Below are 23,558 nucleotides of genomic sequence, written 5' to 3' on the forward strand. Positions count from 1 at the left end.
CTCTCCCTATATTACAATTATAATATTAAATAATTACATTACCCATTTAATTGAAGAATAAAGGCGTTAAAATCATAGAATATTAACCAAAAAGGAGTAAGTAACTGTTTACAATTGATAGATTGCAGTAATAAAAATAGTGCACGACATTTTTAAACAAAAAACACATTGTGAAATAGTCAAAATTTATTTAAACTGTTTTGGTTTGTTACATTTACACAATAATATTACACTCACTTACATTTGAGATAAAATGCAAACATTCCTAAGTAAACTGAAATTATAAATACGGAACTATAAACTACACGTGACTAACTAATCATTTCAATATGGCTGCATGCTATGGTTCAACATATTGGCTATTGAAAAAACATACTGAAGTTTTTAATTCATTAATATACATTTTATACTAATTCCAAATGTTTTCAATCTCTTGATATTTTAATATTATGGTCGCAAAAGTTTTCTTGATATTTAATTATTACAGTCGCAAAATTTTTATATTACGTATTTATAATACTGCCATGCGGAATTTAAGGCCAGAAATACAAATTTTTGAATTTTTATATTGTTTATATTTCGTAAATATTCAAAATTAAAACCAAATAAGGGTTGGGAAAGTATACATGTTTTATTATTACGTTTTCAAACAATAGCTACATTACTATACTATTAAATTAAACCAAACTGTTAACAGAAATAAAAATTAAAAAATTGCCCTTGGCAGATTTATCATGCAGCCTGATTCCAACCTCATTCAACCTTATTTGATAAAATTGTTCAAAACTGCATTAAAGTATATTATTTCACATATCTAATTTCTACACGAAATTCTACTGAAAATTCTTACACGATAACTTACATGAATATCAAGAGTTTATTGTACTTTCTGGTGTATTCCAACCAAGAATTTAAAGCTGAACGCTAAATCATAAATTTCCAGACTCCCAATCGAGTAAATATATTATACACGTCATAACTCTTAGATGGGCTCGATCGAAGTTATACCTTTGTAAAAAAACTAAAACTATTGAATAAAACTTTGATTATGTTACACACGTTTATTATTAACTGAACTTATTAAAATGAAACACAAAGATTATAAAGCTTCTATATATTTCATGGGATTTGATACCCACATCTTCAGGAAGCATAATATAAATATGAAGAAAACAAGAAACACAACAAATAAAAAGAAAATAACCAAAAATGTAAATACGCAACTGAAACATTAAAAAACGCAGCTGTTATATCATTAATGGCACATATAACAATTTGGAAAAGTTAAACTGTAAGAAATCGTCAAACTAAATAATTTATAAAATAATATATTACATTAAATGTATTCACATTATTCACATAGCCTACTGAATATAAATATTTGACTAATATTGTAATATTTCCGTGAAGTGATCAAAATAAGTAGTATCAAAAAAATAAGTTATTAATATTGGTACGAATGTTAATTATATTTCCATTGTGGTCAAATTTAAAATGTAATTTTAAACTAAAAATACATTGTTCAGAGTTGCTTATTACCAAATCGTATTTAATAGATGGATATTTCAAAACTAATGATTTTTATAAATATTATCTAACGAACAATCATTAATTATTATTCACCCACCAAAATATTTCAATCAACAAACATTGTAAAACATTGTTTTACAGCACTTCATTGCAATATACGAGTATTTAGAATTCACTAAACAGTATTAGTGATATTAAATATTACTGCTGTATTTTGTACAGATTCACATCTAGCTAATTTACTTGGTTATTAAATCTATATTCCTGGAATGAACTGAGTACTGATTATTTTTCTAAATATACAAATGCACGTTATAATATTAGTAAATTCAATTAAATTTGTATTATTTTATGTATTTATATTAGGCTTTACAAATCTCATTTCAGTCTGATTCTTAAAAATACAGTACGTTAATACTATCGATATTCTAGTAATATATATTAAATATATATATATATATATATATATATATATATATATGATAAATGCTAAGATATTAATATTAATGTACTATATTTAATATTACGCTTCTTCAGGTAAAAACTTACAACATAACGAAATATTAGGAATCTATACTGTAGTACCGAACCTTACAACTCTGTATTGTCTGTTAAGTAGTAATGCGTTGTAACTCCCAAAAGTAGACACTGCGCTGCTTGGTAGTGCATATACATTCATTATATATCTGAATTTTATAACTCTGTAATCTTTGTACTTTTAGGTAGAAGGGTAGTAAACTGGAGGTAAAGATACAGTTGCATCACAATTTGTCCTAACATATCGTTTTCTAATCCCTCAGGGGTAGTCGAACCTTTCTGCTACACGGGAGGCTTTCCTCTCTGGAGAGGGAGCTGGCGACCCCGGGGTTACCTGAGCCAACTGTGAGCGTCTTCGTGCTCACAGCCTTTCCTCTTTCCAGGCAATCATTGCCTAACCCTTATTTTTCGACCCCTCTTGGATGTCTTTTCTTTCTTCTTCTTTCTGACCGGCGCACATTGGGAGGCCAGGGAGTGGCTGAGCCCGTAGCACTGTTGTGTTGCAGGGGCTGCGTGTGACTCGACCGCCGATAGGTTAATACCCAGTGTGCGTCAGGGGCCAGCCCCTTCGGGCCGTGGTCGGGGAGTGCGGCATGAGTGCAGAGGTCGGACTCTGCACTGCCACGGGCGACCCCCAGCACGTCTGGTTTCCGGTGCTGGGAAAACGGAGGCCAGGCCTCAAGGAACTGGGGTAGGGACATTGTTTCCGAGGGTATACCCGCTCCTGGCTATTCCGGGCCGTCCCTTGCCGCACGATGCGCTGGTTCTGAACACCCATGGACTCTTTATCACAAAAAAACACAACTGAAATCAAAAGCGGAGAAGAGCTTCAAACCTTTCACTCGAAGCTCCAAGATAGCTAGGACGCCGCCTAAGGCAGTAGTCCCATTAGCGGAAGCCTCGGCAACGAAAGTGAGTGGCAAGGCCGAAGCAACACCGAAGGTGCCTGGAACGGGAATGAAGACATCACCCCCTCCGGTATGTTTTCACATCCCCGAAATGCAGGGAGAAGGTGCAGTTAAAACTACTGGGGTGCCCAAGGACCCAGATCCCAAAATCCCCCAAATGGTTGAGAAAAATAACACCTTAAGTACTCTTTCTACAACTTTCGAGCTAGGCCTGTTGCAGCAGCAACAAGCTGATGCCGAAAAGGAGGAGGAAAAGCACCTTTTAGAGATCGAAGTTTTTATCAAGAAGATGGAGACAGCTGTTAGGCAGCAGCCTAACGTTAACCGTACCATCAAAGATGGCCTGCCAAAGATTAAGGATTTGTTGGCCACAGTAATGCAATGCCGAAAGATCAGGCACAAGGCAAGAGCCCAAGAGTATACCTTAACTTCTCCAAAGGCTGGCAATGCTAACAAAAAGCGGAAGGTAAGAACCTCATTACCTTCTAGCCCCGATGCGACACCTGTGGTGATAGCGACGGCAACGCAGACTTCCCCTGTGGTGTCCAAAAATTCCACCGAATACAGGATAAGCCCCCCTGAGCATCACCCAACTGATAGCCCGCGTACTACTTACGAGGAGGGTGATGTCCAACAGTCACCTGAGAGGCAGTGGGAGAAAAAGTTGACGAGAAGGGAGAAGAGGCAGAAGAAGCGGGCGGAGGTCGCTACAAAGAAATTAGGTGACGGAAAGACGCCAAAAGTGACTAAGTCTACTCCGGCCAGGGCAGCGTCAAGAAACCCCGCGGCGCTAAAAACACAAACCGAGTAGGCCTAGGTTGGAAGCAATATTGATCAAGCCCTCCGGGGGGCGATCGTTTGCTGAAGTCTTGGGGGAACTCCGGGCGAAAGCCAAGCCAGAGGCAGAGACTGTCATTAAGGCAATTCGACGGACCCAAAACGGGGATGTATTGCTCGAGCTGGGGAAGTCGAAAGATAAAGCCGCTTTTGCTGAGAGCTTAAAAAAAGCACTCGGAGACAAGGGGTCCGTGCGGTCACTCGACCCAAAGGTATCGATTGAAATTCGTGACCTTGACGGACTCACCAATGATAGCGAGGTAACAGAGGCTATAAAACGGGCTATTCCCGAATTAAAAGAATCTACATTTAAAGTATGGCTCACAAAGCCGAACCGCAGCCAGCAGCGAATGGCGGTCGCCGAATTAGGCGATAGACACGCCAATAAGCTGTTGGCTCTCCAACATCTGCGAGTTGGCTGGGTGAGTGGCCGGGTTAAACGAAGAGTTGTCGTCCCACGGTGCTTCCGCTGCCTTGGGTTCGGCCACTCCTCTCGAGCCTGTAAGGGGCCTGACCGCACCAATCACTGTTTTCAGTGTGGTCAGATTGGACATAAGAGGCAGGATTGTAACCAGAACTCCTGTTTCATTTGTAAAGAAGCTGGCAGTAAGGGTAACGCCCTGGAGCACATACCGGGCTCAGGACGGTGCGGTGTGTTTAAGGCCGCACTTGAACGGGCAAAGGGGAAAGCTCAGTAATTCGGCTCCTCCAGTGCAATCTAGAGAGATTCCACAGGACAGCTGATAGTCTGCTTGACCGGCTGGCCCAAGAACATGGTGCCGACGCGCTCTTAGTGAGCGAGCAGTATCGAATTAGGGACCCTTCGGTGTGGTTTCCCGACACACTCCATACTGCTGCTTTCTGGGTGCGGAATCCACAAGAAGTTTTGATGCGGAGCCATGGACAAGGCCGAGGATTCGTCTGGGAAAGGTGTAGGGACGTTACAATTTTTAGTTGCTACCTCACCCCCAACGAGGCCATCCAGGACTTCCGCGATAAGATCGACTGCCTGGAAGAGAGCGTGATTGGTACCAGTGGACATGTCATCGTTGGTGGGGACTTCAACGCAAGGACTGTCGAGTGGGGAATGTCTCTCACCAATTCCCGGGGGAAGTACATCCTGGACTTTGCTGCCAGGGCTGGACTCGTTGTTATCAACGAGGGCAATACGCCTACTTTCCAGCGCCCCGGGCAAAGAGGCACGATCCACGACATAACCCTTGCGTCTGAGTCACTCTTGCCGCGGATCTCACACTGGATGGTGCTTGATGATTACACTGCCAGTGATCATCAGTATATCTTGTTTGATGTAACGGACGGCCTGCGAAGAACCTCTGCACCTCGAGAAGTACCGCTCCAGTGGAATACTAAGAAGCTGGACGCGGGAAAGTTCACCGATGTCATCTTACGGGCAACAACGCGGGAACCTGCGGTGCACGGTGGGGCTTGCACCGAGACATTGGTTTCGTCAGTGATGGGACTAATAACCTCGGCCTGCGATAAGTCCATGCCGCGCAGGAGAATAAGGTGCAACAAGCAACCCGTTTATTGGTGGACAGACGAGATTGCGGATCTCCGTAGAGCCTGTTTAAGAACCAGAAGAGTTGCCATGAGAGCTAGAAATCCCGCAGACCGAGGTCGTAAGACGGAGGCCTATAAGGCTGTAAGAAAGACTCTCCGCCGGGCTATCAACCGGAGCAAGCATGACTGCTGGCGGAAACTCAGGGAGGACGTCGATTCCGATCCATGGGGTCTGGGGTACAAGATTGTAACCCGAAAGATTGGCGCACGATCACCTCCATCCGTCATGGACGGCGCCACCATGGAGAAGGTTGTCCAGTCCCTGTTTCCAACTCATCCGCCGAGGCAAGAAGTCATATTCGATAGGGTGGAAGACATCCCGCTTTTCAGTAATGAGGAGCTGGAGAGGGCTGTCCTCTCCCTGAAGAACAACAAGGCTCCTGGTCCAGATGGGATTCCGAGTGAAGCTCTTAAACAAGTTTTCCAAGTCAATCCAAGGATTCTATTAAATATGTATAATGCCTGCCTTTCTGAAGCGGTGTTCCCGTCCCGGTGGAAAAAAGCCAGGCTTGTACTAATTAGCAAGGGGAAAAGGTGACCCTGACCTACCTTCGTCCTACAGGCCTTTGTGTATGTTGGACACAGCAGGGAAACTTTTTGAGAAGTTGTTTCGCTCCCGACTGACATTAGCCGTGGAAGCTGTCGGGGATTTGTGCCCCCACCAGTACGGCTTCAGGAAGGGGCGGTCAACCATTGACGCAATTGAAGAGGTCCGGAGAGCAGTTCAGATGGCTGAGAGTCATAGTCGGTACTCTCGTCGAGTTGTGCTTCTTGTTACGCTTGATGTCAAGAATGCTTTCAATTCGGCGAGATGGGCTGATATGTTAAATGCATTGCGGAACACCTTTCGCATCCCATCGTACCTGCTCAGGCTCATCGAAGACTATCTTCGAGCCCGACTCCTTATATACGACACTAAAGAAGGGACGCGGACAATGAATGTGACCTCCGGCGCCGCGCAGGGCTCAATCCTGGGTCCGGATCTCTGGAATGTCTCCTATGACAGCCTTCTGAGGTCCGAGATGCCGGATGAGACAGTTTTAGTTGGGTACGCCGATGACGTCGCAGCACTGATTGCCGCACGCAACGTTGAGCTGGCCCAGCTGAAGCTGAACCAAGTCATGCGCGTCGTGAACAACTGGATGGAGGATCACGGGCTATCTCTTGCTTTGGCTAAGACAGAGATTGTAATCTTGACTAAGAAGAGGATTGACACTGTCGTTCCTCTTCGCGTGGGTGGGGTGACTGTCCAATCTACTCGTGCCGCCAAGTACCTTGGGGTTATGGTGGACAATAAGCTGACCTGGAGAGACCAAATTTTCCGTACTGCGGACAAGGCCGCCTAAGGTAGTGCAATCCCTTAGTAGGCTAATGGCCAACGTCGGTGGTCCCAGGTCTAGCCGAAGACGGCTCCTCATGTCTGCAGTCCAGTCCGTCCTCCTGTACGGAGCTGAGGTGTGGGTAGATGCATTAAACAAGGAGGTGTATCGGATGCGGCTTGCTCGGGTGCAGCGACAAGCAGCTCTCAGAGTCGCATCAGCATATCGTACAGTTTCTGAGCCTGCCGTCCTGGTGATTGCTGGAGTCATCCCGGTCAAACTTCTGGCTGAGGAGAGGAAAGCAATATACCAGCGAAAAGGCGAGATCGGCAAGGAACGTGCCACATCAGAAGAGCGCACCCGCACCTACCGGCAATGGCAGGAGTTGTGGGATCAAGAGACCCGAGGACGTTGGACAGCACGGCTGATACCGATGGTCCAGCTCTGGGTGAAACGGCGACATGGTGAGGTGGACTATTACCTCACCCAGTTTCTCACCGGTCATGGATATTTTCAGTCCTACCTTTTCTTGATGCGAAAGACCGGTTCACCGGACTGCATTTATTGCCCGGGTGTTCCCGATGATGCGGAGCATACATTCTTCCGCTGCCCACATTGGGAAAGGCCCCGCCTTGAGGCAACACGCACTCTGGGTGTTTTTTCGGTGGACTCTGTCTGTCAAGTGATGCTGGAGGGTCAGGACAACTGGAACTGTGTGTCTCATTTTGTCCAGGGTATTCTCCGCGCTAAAAAGATAGATCTAGACCTAAATGCGGTTTAGACCTTTGACTTTCTGATGGCTGGATAGGCGCGAGCCCTGAGTGCTTAGGTAAAATTCAGACCTAACCTGAAGTAATGTGACAAACAGTTTCCGGGTTGGGATCCTGAAGTATAGAGGAGGTTTTTAGTGGGTAGTTTACCACCTTGTGAGAGTCCCACACTACAGGCTGGCCACCTGTGTGCGTAAATGCATTTTCCTTCCTCTCCCTAAAAAAAAAAAAATATCGTTTTCTAAAGCAATAAAAATTTTTCCTCAATGTAATTAAAATATATTTACAGTTTATACAAGTGGAAACAATAAGTTTGTTTCGAACATTTTCAATTTAAAATCATTAAACCATTTTCACACTGTGTGTGTGTGTGCGTTAAGTTTAAGCTGTAGAAGGCATGTCACTAGTTTGTGTGATAAAAAATATTCAAAACCGATGTTTTTACTGAAATGGGGTTAAAAGAAAACCAGTCTATAACATCGTAAAATATATCCGGCTAAATAGAAATCAAGACAGTAAGATTTAGTTGTTTAAATTTTTCTAGTTTCGTTTTCAGAAAAATATACACATATAATTCATTTCACGTGATCCCATTTAATAAATTCTAAGCTAACGGAAAGATATCTACCTCTATAGAACTATCGTTAAAAATGGTGAAAGAACCTAGCATTTAAAATTGTAAATAAAAAGGGTTTCTTCTTTGTTATAACAATCACAAAATTACTTCTGAAAGTAACAAATTTTGATAGTTGAACATTAAATAAAAATCGATTAACCAAAAATAGTGGTCTGTAGGGTTTACATAAACGCAAAAATACTAGAAATGTAAATACAACTATTCGGTATTTTCGGTATGAGTGTTCAGACCGTTTTTATTTGATGCGAAACTACCTTTAATTGTGTCTACAGAGGATAAATCATTCATATGGACCAGGTGTGTTCAGGTCCGTGGGATTATCTCAATTAGTTTCGAGGTCCGTCACTGTGCTGCGCTACGAAACTTACATACCATTCAAATATTTAATTCCTGAGCCTCTCACTTTAAAGAGATCAATCCGAGCGTTAGCGCTCACAATTTCGGCTTCTCAATTCGTAACATTAGATGATTATCTCTTGTGAAACTAGTCAACTACAATAAAAGCCTCTATCTCTTCATGTAACACAGAAGAGATAAGTTATATGTTATTATACTGTTTACCGCTTTATCCGTAATACTTAAAAAGTTATTAATCAGTCAATGATAAGGGCATTTTTCACTATGAGCTGAAGCGAAGCAATTTACTTCGTTAAGTCAATTAGTTACATTTATATATGCACGATGTTTTTATAATTAGTACACAATTTGGAAGCAAATCGATGCCAGTTTTTTAGACACAAAGTGCAAGTTTACTAACCACAGGCATCAAATCCGGATTATTCCGTAATCCGCTTTCACTGGAGCGCCGGCCAAAGTAAATGAACGCTGCTGAGGAAAACGGTTTTCAAATGTTTATTATTCGTATTAGAGAGAGAGTGTACTTAAAATTTCTGCTTTTGACTTCGATAACTGATTGAATGTTGAATTATTATTATTCCTAACGTAGAATAGATATTGGATAAAATTATCTCCTTTGAATTCAAAGACAGAAAAAGTAATTCTTGCAGATGTTTGGCAGATGATATGTAAACAATAATAAACTGAATTTAACAAAGGGAAATCAATATTGTGTGTGTTTTTAAACTAAGAACCCCATACCAGCTAGAAAGGTCAAATTATACAAATCGCTACATCAGTCATTTACATCAGATACGCGCATGATAGTACCTTCCCATTCGACATGTATTGGATTAGGAAATAATAAAACAAAGGTCCCTGAATGCAATTTATAGGTCATGAAAGTAGAAAGAAAATTATATAAGGGTAATAAGATGTAGTAATCAAACGACATTTCAATTACTTTATTAAAAACACGTACAAAAAGCAGTTTTAGAAGTGCAGGTTTATTTTGTTTGCCAACATGGTAAAAATATCTACAGCGATTATGTAAATCCTCATTTAGTACATCAAGTAGAATCACGACACCAACAGGAAGACCAAGTGAACTCCTCATCGTCTGAACTTTAAAAAGTTTTTCATAGCTTTTTTATTGATACGACCACCCTGATTCCTATAGTTGCGTCTAAGTAATCTAAAATATAAAAGTGGGACTTTTAAAATACCTCCTCAGTCTCAAAAAAAAAAATACCGAAAATACCGAATAGTTGTATTTACATTTCTAGTATTTTTGCGTTTATGTGAACCCTACAGACCACTATTTTTGGTTAATCGATTTTTATTTAATGTTCAACTATCAAAATTTGTTACTTTCACAAGTAATTTTGTGATTGTTATAACAAAGAAGAAACCCTTTTTTATTTACAATTTTAAATGCTAGGTTCTTTCAACCATTTTTTAACGATAGTTCTATAGAGGTAGATATCTTTCCGTTAGCTTAGAATTTATTAAATGGGATCACGTGAAATGAATTATATGTGTATATTTTCTGAAAACGAAACTAGAAAAATTTAAACAACTAAATCTTACTGTCTTGATTTCTATTTAGCCGGATATATTTTACGATGTTATAGACTGGTTTTCTTTTAACCCCATTTCAGTAAAAACATCGGTTTTTGAATATTTTTTATCACACAAACTAGTGACATGCCTTCTACAGCTTAAACTTAACGCACACACACACAGTGTGAAAATGGTTTAATGATTTTAAATTGAAAATGTTCGAAACAAACTTATTGTTTCCACTTGTATAAACTGTAAATATATTTTAATTACATTGAGGAAAAATTTTTATTGCTTTAGAAAACGATATTTTTTTTTTTTTAGGGAGAGGAAGGAAAATGCATTTACGCACACAGGTGGCCAGCCTGTAGTGTGGGACTCTCACAAGGTGGTAAACTACCCACTAAAAACCTCCTCTATACTTCAGGATCCCAACCCGGAAACTGTTTGTCACATTACTTCAGGTTAGGTCTGAATTTTACCTAAGCACTCAGGGCTCGCGCCTATCCAGCCATCAGAAAGTCAAAGGTCTAAACCGCATTTAGGTCTAGATCTATCTTTTTAGCGCGGAGAATACCCTGGACAAAATGAGACACACAGTTCCAGTTGTCCTGACCCTCCAGCATCACTTGACAGACAGAGTCCACCGAAAAAACACCCAGAGTGCGTGTTGCCTCAAGGCGGGGCCTTTCCCAATGTGGGCAGCGGAAGAATGTATGCTCCGCATCATCGGGAACACCCGGGCAATAAATGCAGTCCGGTGAACCGGTCTTTCGCATCAAGAAAAGGTAGGACTGAAAATATCCATGACCGGTGAGAAACTGGGTGAGGTAATAGTCCACCTCACCATGTCGCCGTTTCACCCAGAGCTGGACCATCGGTATCAGCCGTGCTGTCCAACGTCCTCGGGTCTCTTGATCCCACAACTCCTGCCATTGCCACAACTCCAGCCCCGGACTGCCACTGCCGCTGCCGGCACCTCGTCACCGCTGCCTGCTCCCGTCACACCCTCGGCCACCGCACCCGCCGCGCCGCCTGCACCTGCCTCGCCGCCTGTCTACTCCACCCCCGCCCACGCCATATCACTCAACACTTCACCAACACCTGAAGCCTCTGAAGAAGAGATCCACATAATCAGGAATAAATTTGAGCGCCTTGAAGAAGAATATAAAAAACTTCTAAACCACACCATTGAATCTGACACTCGGCTGCTACAGTTCACTGATCAGATTTTTCCTGTGAGTGTCTCGCCCCGCGTCGACCAGACCGCCCGCGCTTCCGCGACAGTGGACTGCGGTGTCCAGTGTGAGGTGCCTCCAGCTTCCTCTCCAGCTCTCGTGGACTCAGGTGTTCAGTGTGATCTACAGGAGCAGCCTACTTGTATGGTTGGTCAATGCACTGAAAACATAGCATTGATCAAATCACTAAAGACAACCATGGAAGTATTAACAGCTGAAACCAGTGTTTGAAACTCCAACTTGAAAAGTTTGAGTGTGCGGAGCCATGGACGGAGGTTAAAAGGAAGAAATAAACAAAAAATAGCAACAAGCAGTAAACCACAGGAGCAGGTACGTGGGGGAAAAACGCCGATTGCCTCGAATCAAAAAGTAAAAAATAAAAAAACTAAGCAGAAAAATATTGACAATGCAGCAAAAAACATTCACAAAGTCAAAAATCCTAAAGTTCAAAAAATAACAAAACCTCAACTAACACACGAAACTTTCCAATCTTCTCAGACATGTATCCCTCACTACACATCAATTACCGTCAGAGGAGACAGCCACGCTCGTCACATCGCGGGAATGGTGATGAAGCTGACCGGCCCTAGGACGTCGATTAGCGGCATGTGCATGCCTGGAGCCCGGCTGCTCGACATCATACGTCCGGACCAAACGTCACCTGACCCTGGACCACGGTGTGAGGTGCTAATCGCCGGCACCAATGACTTGGCTGTCGGCGAGCAGCGTAACATTTACCGCCACCTGGAGAACTACATCGTGGCCAGACCGGCCGGCACCGAGCTTCTCCTCGCCACTCTGCCGCATCGACACGACCTGGACCTGGACCACCCCGTACACGTGGAGACCGTGCTCGTGAATGCCTTCGTGGAGGAACTGGCTGCCCGGCACAACGTCCGCTTATTGAAATTTGATGAAGTCGGCCGAAGGTATTTCACGAGACACGGTCAACATCTCTCCATGCGGGGGAAACGGATGCTGGCAGGGATGATTGTCAGAGCTCTCGCTTCTTCTGGTCCAGAGACGCCGTCAACGTCCCTCGAGAGCGCTCCGGCGGCCATCGCATCTTCTCCGCTCGAGCCAGTGCCTACTGAGGTTGTTGGAGATTCGACTGGGACCCTACAGCCATCTCCAAATCTCCAGCGCCTCTCATACGCGGACACCGTGAGAGGACTACCTAGTGATGGTCTCGATGGACGCTCTCCTGTCTCAAAAAACTTGACAGTGCTGACCAGTGCGGAACCAACCTAGGGAGGACCTCGGATCCAACATCAAAAAATGCTCATATTTCTAATCTCAACATTCAAAATTCAAAAATTTCAAATCACAAGCTTAAAGTAATTCACCAGAACGCTCAAGTTGCGACTAACAAGGTTTACGAATTGGCGCTTTTGTGTGAAGAGCTTAAACCTGATGTGCTGGTTGTCTCGGAGCATGGTTTCAAGCCCGAATCAATCGATATCTTCAAAATTCAAAATTTCGAATTGGCAAACTATTTTTGTCGAAATCATTTTAAAGGGGGTGGTGTGGCAATTTTTGTGAAAAAATCGTCAAAAATCGAATCTTTTAAAATTGACAACAGTCTGGACTTGGATTTTGAGGCCGTAGGTATCAAAGTCTCGTCAAACTCTTTTGGTAAATTAACGGTTATTGGACTTTACAGGTCTCCAAATGGCTGTGAACATTCTTTTTTTGAAAAGTTTGAGCATCTCTTAAATCGTCTTTCTCAAAATTCAATGAATTTCGTATTAGTTGGTGATCTTAATATCAATGTAATGGACCACACCAACCCCCTTACCCAGCGGCTTCGCGATGTTCTAAGATGTTTTAACTTAAATTGGTCCGTGAATACACCGACACGAGTGACCGCGACGTCGAGTACTGCCATCGACAACGTCATTACCAACATTTCTGACACCACAGTCTCTGTTTTGAATACGGCGGTCTCTGACCATTTTGCGCAGGAGATAGTGGTTCATGGATGCAAACTACAAACTCAAAATTCAAAATTCAAAATTTCACGAGTTTGTAATTTTCAAAACATTTGCCATCTGAACAAACTTTTAAAAAATGAATCTTGGAACTTTTTAAATAACTTTCAAAACGTCAATGACATGTATCGGGCATTTAGTAATGCTTTCAATTACTATCTAGATGTTGCGTGTCCTTTTAAAAAAACAAAAATCAATACCAAACCTCAGAAAATTTCATGGTTGACCAAGGGCATTCTCATATCTCGAGAAAAACTAAAATTCTTTCACAAAATCTTTATTGAATCTGAAAATGAACGTTTTAAAAAACAATTTTTTAGAACATACCGGAGGATCTACAAGAAAGTCATACGAGCGGCTAAAGCCTATGACATCAATAGAGCCTTGGGTGAATGTAAAAATTTTTCAAGGACAGCTTGGAAAATTATTAATGATTCTTCTCGAGATACGAGTAAGGACAAGGGTTCCAGATCATTTGTGATCAAAGTTGATGACACAATTGTTGAAGATCAATTACTAGTGGCAAATGAATTCAATAAATATTTTTCTTCTGTTGCCTCAATGAATCCGTCATTCACGGAAACTCAATCTTGTGGAAGGCGTGTTCCGGAGCCGGTTGCGTCCATGGCTCTGCCTCCTGTGTGTGGGGATGAGATAGCACGTGTCATACAGGGACTGAATTCGAAGAAAACAGGTGACGCAAATGGGATGTCAGTTTGGTTACTTAAACGGTGCCTCAGGCACTTATTAGGAACCACTCACAAAACTGATAAATTCCTCATTCGAATCTGGAACTTTTCCTTCTCTTTTGAAGACAGCCAAAGTCATTCCAATTTTCAAGAAGGACGATCCTTACATTCCAAGCAATTATCGGCCCATATCAATTCTTCCGGTGTTCAGCAAAATTTTTGAAAAAATTTTCTATGAAAGACTTGAAAGCTTTCTAGAAAACAAGCGGATTCTGAATCCAGAGCAATTTGGATTCAGAAAAAACAAATCCACAATTGACGCTGTGAACAACCTTTTGGAAAATGTTGTCGATGGATTGGAACGGCGAGAGAACATGTGCTTAGCATATTTCTTGACCTGTCCAAGGCATTTGACTGTGTGCATCATGAGACACTGCTGCACCAGTTGGAGAAATGTGGCGTTCGGGGACTCCCGCAGCTGTGGCTTGCTTCTTACCTAAAGGAGCGGGATCAGAGCGTGGAGATTTCGAACGTCACATCTAACAAAATCAAAATGCCTCATGGTGTCCCTCAGGGATCTATCCTTGGGCCTCTTTTATTCCTGATTTATGTCAGTAGATTGAACTCGGTGATCCAACATGGGAAACTAGTTCAATATGCTGATGACACGACTCTCTGTTTTAAAAGCAAAACACTGCAAGAACTGGAAATCACAACGTTTGTTGAAGTGAATTCATGTATTCAATTCTTTTCTGAAATGAACTTGAAAACAAATCAAACCAAATCAAATTTTGTACATTTCTGCATTCGGCAGAATACACGTTCGGATGGGCCAGCTGTATTTGTAGATAATGTCCTTTTAGAGGAAACATACTCTACAAAGTTTCTGGGAATGTTCCTTGACAGAGGGCTGACCTGGGACGACCACATCGACCACATATGTGCTAGAGTTTCCGCAGGTATATATGCCTTGCGCAACCTAGCAAAGTTATGTTCCCCCAAAGTTTTTAAAAATGGCCTACTATGGCCTTATCCATCCACACTTTGCGTATGGAGTAAGACTTTGGGGAGGCTGTGCCAAAAATAGATTGGAACGAGTATTCAGACTTCAAAAAAAGGCTGTCAGAATCATACAAAAGTTGAGTTTCAGAGAGTCGTGTAGGGAATCTTTTAGGGAGCTTGGATTTATGACTTTGCCCTGCCTCTACATTTTTGAGGTGATTACGTACTGCAGATCAAGGTGTACTCTGATTCGTGGCAGGGACGTTCACCAATATGAAACAAGAGGCAGGGGACAACTATCGAACTCAGCATCACAGATTGGCGCTGTCGCAACATCTACCTCAAGAAGTTGGTGTCAAACTGATCAATAGGCTCCCTGAAAGTATAAAGAATTCCAACAATCAAAATCAATTTAAAACTCGTCTAAGACGCCTACTGGTGTCTAGAGCGTTTTACTCTGTCGATGAATTCATGATGAGCCGCTGGGATTTATGAGAGCATAGGATCTGAGGTCAGTGAGAATGTGTTTGAGAGAATGTATGAAGATGTAAGTTTGACTGTGTGTGTGAATGTATAAGGGGTTGCTTATAACTATAATTATAAGGGGTTTCTTGACGATTGCGATGCCAATGTTGAATTGTAAAGAAAATGCAATAAAAGATGATTTGATTTGATTTGATTTGATTGCCGGTAGGTGCGGGTGCGCTCTTCTGATGTGGCACGTTCCTTGCCGATCTCGCCTTTTCGCTGGTATATTGCTTTCCTCTCCTCAGCCAGAAGTTTGACCGGGATGACTCCAGCAATCACCAGGACGGCAGGCTCAGAAACTGTACGATATGCTGATGCGACTCTGAGAGCTGCTTGTCGCTGCACCCGAGCAAGCCGCATCCGATACACCTCCTTGTTTAATGCATCTACCCACACCTCAGCTCCGTACAGGAGGACGGACTGGACTGCAGACATGAGGAGCCGTCTTCGGCTAGACCTGGGACCACCGACGTTGGCCATTAGCCTACTAAGGGATTGCACTACCTTAGCGGCCTTGTCCGCAGTACGGAAAATTTGGTCTCTCCAGGTCAGCTTATTGTCCACCATAAACCCCAAGGTACTTGGCGGCACGAGTAGATTGGACAGTCACCCCACCCACGCGAAGAGGAACGACAGTGTCAATCCTCTTCTTAGTCAAGATTACAATCTCTGTCTTAGCCAAAGCAAGAGATAGCCCGTGATCCTCCATCCAGTTGTTCACGACGCGCATGAACTTGGTTCAGCTTCAGCTGGGCCAGCTCAACGTTGCGTGCGGCAATCAGTGCTGCGACGTCATCGGCGTACCCAACTAAAACTGTCTCATCCGGCATCTCGGACCTCAGAAGGCTGTCATAGGAGACATTCCAGAGATCCGGACCCAGGATTGAGCCCTGCGCGGCGCCGGAGGTCACATTCATTGTCCCGCGTCCCTTCTTTAGTGTCGTATATAAGGAGTCGGGCTCGAAGATAGTCTTCGATGAGCCTGAGCAGGTACGATGGGATGCGAAAGGTGTTCCGCAATGCATTTAACATATCAGCCCATCTCGCCGAATTGAAAAGCATTCTTGACATCAAGCGTAACAAGAAGCACAACTCGACGAGAGTACCGACTATGACTCTCAGCCATCTGAACTGCTCTCCGGACCTCTTCAATTGCGTCAATGGTTGACCGCCCCTTCCTGAAGCCGTACTGGTGGGGGCACAAATCCCCGACAGCTTCCACGGCTAATGTCAGTCGGGAGCGAAACAACTTCTCAAAAAGTTTCCCTGCTGTGTCCCAACATACACAAAGGCCTGTAGGACGAAGGTAGGTCAGGGTCACCTTTCCCCTTGCTAATTAGTACAAGCCTGGCTCTTTTCCACCGGGACGGGAACACCGCTTCAGAAAGGCAGGCATTATACATATTTAATAGAATCCTTGGATTGACTTGGAAAACTTGTTTAAGAGCTTCACTCGGAATCCCATCTGGACCAGGAGCCTTGTTGTTCTTCAGGGAGAGGACAGCCCTCTCCAGCTCCTCATTACTGAAAAGCGGGATGTCTTCCACCCTATCGAATATGACTTCTTGCCTCGGCGGATGAGTTGGAAACAGGGACTGGACAACCTTCTCCATGGTGGCGCCGTCCATGACGGATGGAGGTGATCGTGCGCCAATCTTTCGGGTTACAATCTTGTACCCCCACAGACCCCATGGATCGGAATCGACGTCCTCCCTGAGTTTCCGCCAGCAGTCATTCTTGCTCCGGTTGATAGCCCGGCGGAGAGTCTTTCTTACAGCCTTATAGGCCTCCGTCTTACGACCTCGGTCTGCGGGATTTCTAGCTCTCATGGCAACTCTTCTGGTTCTTAAACAGGCTCTACGGAGATCCGCAATCTCGTCTGTTCCACCAATAAACGGGTTGCTTGTTGCACCTTATTCTCCTGCGCGGCATGGACTTATCGCAGGCCGAGGTTATTAGTCCCATCACTGACGAAAACCAATGTCTCGGTGCAAGCCCCACCGTGCACCGCAGGTTCCCGCGTTGTTGCCCGTAAGATGACATCGGTGAACTTTCCCCGCGTCCAGCTTCTTAGTATTCCACTGGAGCGGTACTTCTCGAGGTGCAGAGGTTCTTCGCAGGCCGTCCGTTACATCAAACAAGATATACTGATGATCACTGGCAGTGTAATCATCAAGCACCATCCAGTGTGAGATCCGCGGCAAGAGTGACTCAGACGCAAGGGTTTATGTCCGTGGATCGTGCCTCTTTGCCCGGGGCGCTGGAAAGTAGGCGTATTGCCCTCGTTGATAACAACGAGTCCAGCCCTGGCAGCAAAGTCCAGGATGTACTTTCCCCCCCGGGAATTGGTGAGAGACATTCCCACACTCGACAGTCCTTGCGTTGAAGTCCCCACCAACGATGACCATGTCCACTGGTACCAATCACGCTCTCTTCCAGGCAGTCGATCTTATCGCGGAAGTCCTGGATGGTGGCCTCGTTGGGGGTGAGTGGTAGCAACTAAAAATTGTAACGTCCCTACACCTTTCCCAGACGAATCCTCGGCCTTGTCCATGGTCTCCGCATCAAAACTTCTTGTGGATTCCGCACCCAGAAAGCAGCAGTATGGAGTGTGTCCGGTGAAACCACACCGAAGGGTCCCTAATTCGATTACTGCTCGCTCACTAAGAGCGCGTCGGCACCATGTTCTTGGGCCAGCCGGTCAAGCAGACTATCAGCTGTCCTGGATCTCTCTAGATTGCACTGGAGGAGCCGAATTACTGAGCTTTCCCCTTTGCCCGTTCAAGTGCGGCCTTAAACACACCGCACCGTCCTGAGCCCGGTATGTGCTTCCAGGGCCGTTACCCTTACTGCCAGCTTCTTTACAAATGAAAACAGGAGTTCTGGTTACAATCCTGCCTCTTATGTCCAATCTGACCACACTGAAAACAGTGATTGGTGCGGTCAGGCCCCTTACAGGCTCGAGAGGAGTGGCCGAACCCAAGGCAGCGGAAGCACCGTGGGACGACAACTCTTCGTTTAACCCGGCCACTCACCCAGCCAACTCGCAGATGTTGGAGAGCCAACAGCTTATTGGCGTGTCTATCGCCTAATTCGGCGACCGCCATTCGCTGCTGGCTGCGGTTCGGCTTTGTGAGCCATACTTTAAATGTAGATTCTTTTAATTCGGGAATAGCCCGTTTTATAGCCTCTGTTACCTCGCTATCATTGGTGAGTCCGTCAAGGGTCACGAATTTCAATCGATACCTTTGGGTCGAGTGACCGCACGGACCCCTTGTCTCCGAGTGCTTTTTTTAAAGCTCTCAGCAAAAGCGGCATTTATTCTTTCGACTTCCCCAGCTCGAGCAATACATCCCCGTTTTGGGTCCGTCGAATTGCCTTAATGACAGTCTCTGCCTCTGGCTTGGCTTTCGCCCGGAGTTCCCCCAAGACTTCAGCAAACGATCGCCCCCCGGAGGGCTTGATCAATATTGCTTCCAACCTAGGCCTACTCGGTTTGTGTTTTAGCGCCGCGGGGTTTCTTGACGCTGCCCTGGCCCGGAGTAGACTTAGTCACTTTTGGCGTCTTTCCGTCACCTAATTTCTTTGTAGCGACCTCCGCCCGCTTCTTCTGCCTCTTCTCCCTTCTCGTCAACTTTTTTCTCCCACTGCCTCTCAGGTGACTGTTGGAACATCACCCTCCTCGTAAGTAGTACGCGGGCTATCAGTTGGGTGATGCTCAGGGGGGCTTATCCTGTATTCGGTGGAATTTTTGGACACCACAGGGGAAGTCTGCGTTGCCGTCGCTATCACCACAGGTGTCGCATCGGGGCTAGAAGGTAATGAGGTTCTTACCTTCCGCTTTTTGTTAGCATTGCCAGCCTTTGGAGAAGTTAAGGTATACTCTTGGGCTCTTGCCTTGTGCCTGATCTTTCGGCATTGCATTACTGTGGCCAACAAATCCTTAATCTTTGGCAGGCCATCTTTGATGGTACGGTTAACGTTAGGCTGCTGCCTAACAGCTGTCTCCATCTTCTTGATAAAAACTTCGATCTCTAAAAGGTGCTTTTCCTCCTCCTTTTCGGCATCAGCTTGTTGCTGCTGCTGCAACAGGCCTAGCTCGAAAGTTGTAGAAAGAGTACTTAAGGTGTTATTTTTCTCAACCATTTGGGGGATTTTGGGATCTGGGTCCTTGGGCACCCAGTAGTTTTAACTGCACCTTCTCCCTGCATTTCGGGGATGTGAAAACATACCGGAGGGGGTGATGTCTTCATTCCCGTTCCAGGCACCTTCGGTGTTGCTTCGGCCTTGCCACTCACTTTCGTTGCCGAGGCTTCCGCTAATGGGACTACTGCCTTAGGCGGCGTCCTAGCTATCTTGGAGCTTCGAGTGAAAGGTTGAAGCTCTTCTCCGCTTTTGATTTCAGTTGTGTTTTTTTTGTGATAAAGAGTCCATGGGTGTTCAGAACCAGCGCATCGTGCGGCAAGGGACGGCCCGGAATAGCCAGGAGCGGGTATACCCTCGGAAACAATGTCCCTACCCCAGTTCCTTGAGGCCTGGCCTCCGTTTTCCCCAGCACCGGAAACCAGACGTGCTGGGGGTCGCCCGTGGCAGTGCAGAGTCCGACCTCTGCACTCATGCCGCACTCCCCGACCACGGCCCGAAGGGGCTGGCCCCTGACGCACACTGGGTATTAACCTATCGGCGGTCGAGTCACACGCAGCCCCTGCAACACAACAGTGCTACGGGCTCAGCCACTCCCTGGCCTCCTCCCAATGTGCGCCGGTCAGAAAGAAGAAGAAAGAAAAGACATCCAAGAGGGGTCGAAAAATAAGGGTTAGGCAATGATTGCCTGGAAAGAGGAAAGGCTGTGAGCACGAAGACGCTCACAGTTGGCTCAGGTAACCCCGGGGTCGCCAGCTCCCTCTCCAGAGAGGAAAGCCTCCCGTGTAGCAGAAAGGTTCGACTACCCCTGAGGGATTAGAAAACGATATGTTAGGACAAATTGTGATGCAACTGTATCTTTACCTCCAGTTTACTACCCTTCTACCTAAAAGTACAAAGATTACAGAGTTATAAAATTCAGATATATAATGAATGTATATGCACTACCAAGCAGCGCAGTGTCTACTTTTGGGAGTTACAACGCATTACTACTTAACAGACAATACAGAGTTGTAAGGTTCGGTACTACAGTATAGATTCCTAATAGCAAATATTACTGTGTTGCCACTGCTCTACTCATAACTATAATGTTAATGATATATTAACATCAGCTATTAAGGTATGGTTCTAAATATTTTTATGTAATAATGCACTAATACTTTAACTTTTGGCAGTGAAAGTTTTAATGTTACTGAAGTTTTAATGTTACTGATTTTAAGGGATAAAAAAGCTGCACACACTTTCAAACAGACAATGGACAGGTTGGCAACCTATTTCCAAAGGGCACTTTTTTTTAAGAAGCCACCCACACCAGTCTTATGGACCTCTATCGATTGGGTTTCTTACATAATATCTTAAACTGACAATTTTCTTGATGATGCACTCAACAACAATTGTTACAATTACTGTTTAAGATTTTTTCGAACCGGGGATAAAAAAAATAATTGTTTCGTTCTGAAGTTGATTACCTGAGAGGTATAAGTAACTTTATAACGTTCCAGTCAGAGAAGTAAACAATCAAAAGTTGTTCTTGGAATTGTCTTCAACTTCATTTGGAACTGTCTTTCGTTTCATTAAATCATGTGCCGCTTCTTCTTCTTAATCATAATTTTCTAAAACTTGCTTTATTGAATATGCAAAAGAAATAACTAACTACTTTGATAAAGGAAGAGAAAAAGATACTATTTCTTTATGTCAGCAACAGTATGTATATATATATATATATATATATATATATATATATTGTTGCTGACATATGCTGATAATATATATATATCTTTATATATATATATATATATATATATATATATATATATATATTTCTTGTGTGCGTGTGTATGGGGCTGAACTCCTCCAAAACGGGTGGACCGATTTTAATGAAACTTTTTGTGTGTCTTCAGGTGGATCCGAGAATGGTTTAGATTCACAATTCGGTCCAATTTAAATAGTTTATTTAATTAATTTTTTAATAATAAATTTTTGATGTTGGATTGTTTTACATTGGATCCGCCAGACTGCGCTACGACACGTAATACAAAGTGAACTGTTATTACTTTCAGCTGAAGTTCATAAAAGAGACAGAAACATTAATTGTTTACATTTAAAATTTAGAAAAATGTTATTGTAAAGTGCTTGATCAGTAGTGTAATGGAATTTGCAAAGATGAAGTGATGAAGTCAACGGAAATTTTTTTCATTTATATTATGGGTATCCATAATAACGACGATAAAATAGCAGACGAAATAAATTTACAAATAAACTCAGTATTCTCATAAGAGATATTAACACGTGATATAACAACACATGTAGCACAACTATACAATACTATTTTTTGTGTGTACACTATTCTTACACAATTATATGAAACTTAATAATTGAAGGATAAAATGTGAATTTAACATGCGGCAAGATAACTTGAAAAAACTTTTATTTCTAGGGTTACAATTTTTTCATGAACCTTCATTTCTACATGAACAAGAATGATTTTGTATGATCGTGCATTTCGGACCATGGAATTTCGCTGAGAATCTTTCAATCAGTGAGCCCATGCTATTTGTCTTTTTTGCCATGGAATGTAAAACAAAATGTACCAAGTGATGGTCTGTCGTTCTATTTGTCAATAATAAAATTAACTATATAATGGAAATGTTGCATTCAACCTCAGCGAATTCTGTTACGCGAAACCTGTTTTGGTGTACTCCTACCTTCCCTTTACGACTAAATCTCATATATTTTCGAACAAGAAGCAGAATTCTTATAAGGTGGAGGTTTTGTTTTACTGTTATCTAAATTTTAATTTAAAGAGAGTAACTTTTTACAAATATTGTTTATTTTTAATTTTATTGTAATCCACTCTAAAGTATCAATTAAATTGCACACAACTCAACATTACAATAGCGTAACGGGAATTGAATAAAGATAGAGTCAAGAGAATAATAGTATAATTTTTTCTCTCTCCCTATATTACAATTATAATATTAAATAATTACATTACCCATTTAATTGAAGAATAAAGGCGGTTAAAATCATAGAATATTAACCAAAAAGGAGTAAGTAACTGTTTACAATTGATAGATTGCAGTAATAAAAATAGTGCACGACATTTTTAAACAAAACACATTGTGAAATAGTCAAAATTTATTTAAACTGTTTTGGTTTGTTACATTTACACAATAATATTACACTCACATACATTTAAGATAAAATGCAAACATTCCTAAGTAAACTGAAATTATAAATACGGAACTATAAACTACACGTGGACTAACTAATCATTTCAATATGGCTGCATGCTATGGTTCAACATATTGGCTATTGAAAAAACATACTGAAGTTTTTAATTCATTAATGTACATTTTATACTAATTCCAAATGTTTTCAATCTCTTGACATTTTAATATTACGGTAGCAAAAGTTTTCTTGATATTTTAATATTACGGTCGCAAAATTTTAATATTACGTATTTATAATACTGCCATGCGGAATTTAAGGCCAGAAATACAAATTTTTGAATTTTTATATTGTTTATATATCGTAAATATTCAAAATTAAAACCAAATAAGGGTTGGGAAAGTATACATGTTTTATTATTACGTTTTCAAACCATAGCTACATTACTATCCTATTAAATTAAACCAAACTGTTAACAGAAATAAAAATTAAAAAATTGCCCTTGGCAGATTTATCATGCAACCTGATTCCAACCTCATTCAACCTTATTTGATAAAGTTGTTCAAAACTGCATTAAAGTATATTATTTCACATATCTAATTTCTACACGAAATTCTACTGAAAATTCTTACACGATAACTTACATGAATATCAAGAGTTTATTGTACTTTCTGGTGTATTCCAACCAAGAATTTGAAGCTGACCGCTAAAATCTTAAATTTCCAGACTCCCAATCGAGTAAAATATATTATATACGTCATAACTCTTAGATGGGCTC

General features: G+C 42.7%; 2 protein-coding genes across 2 annotated transcripts; one reads left to right on the top strand and one right to left on the bottom strand.

Moving 5' to 3' along the window:
• Positions 1 to 3,024: 3,024 nt before the first annotated feature.
• LOC124372704 lies at positions 3,025 to 5,931 on the top strand. Its single transcript, XM_046831116.1, has 3 exons — positions 3,025 to 3,717; positions 3,815 to 4,458; positions 4,548 to 5,931. Exons 1-3 carry the CDS (start codon positions 3,025 to 3,027, stop codon positions 5,929 to 5,931), a joined length of 2,721 nt encoding a protein of 906 aa, XP_046687072.1.
• Positions 5,932 to 13,817: 7,886 nt separating this feature from the next.
• LOC124372706 lies at positions 13,818 to 16,033 on the bottom strand. The gene is made up of 2 exons (XM_046831117.1): positions 15,627 to 16,033; positions 13,818 to 13,884 (listed from the first exon to the last, which is right to left on the bottom strand). The coding sequence occupies exons 1-2, from the start codon at positions 16,031 to 16,033 to the stop codon at positions 13,818 to 13,820; spliced, it is 474 nt and encodes a 157-aa protein (XP_046687073.1).
• Positions 16,034 to 23,558: the final 7,525 nt, after the last annotated feature.

This window comes from Homalodisca vitripennis, unplaced genomic scaffold (genome assembly GCF_021130785.1).
Source record: "Homalodisca vitripennis isolate AUS2020 unplaced genomic scaffold, UT_GWSS_2.1 ScUCBcl_3856;HRSCAF=9636, whole genome shotgun sequence".
Lineage (NCBI taxonomy): Eukaryota > Metazoa > Arthropoda > Insecta > Hemiptera > Cicadellidae > Homalodisca > Homalodisca vitripennis.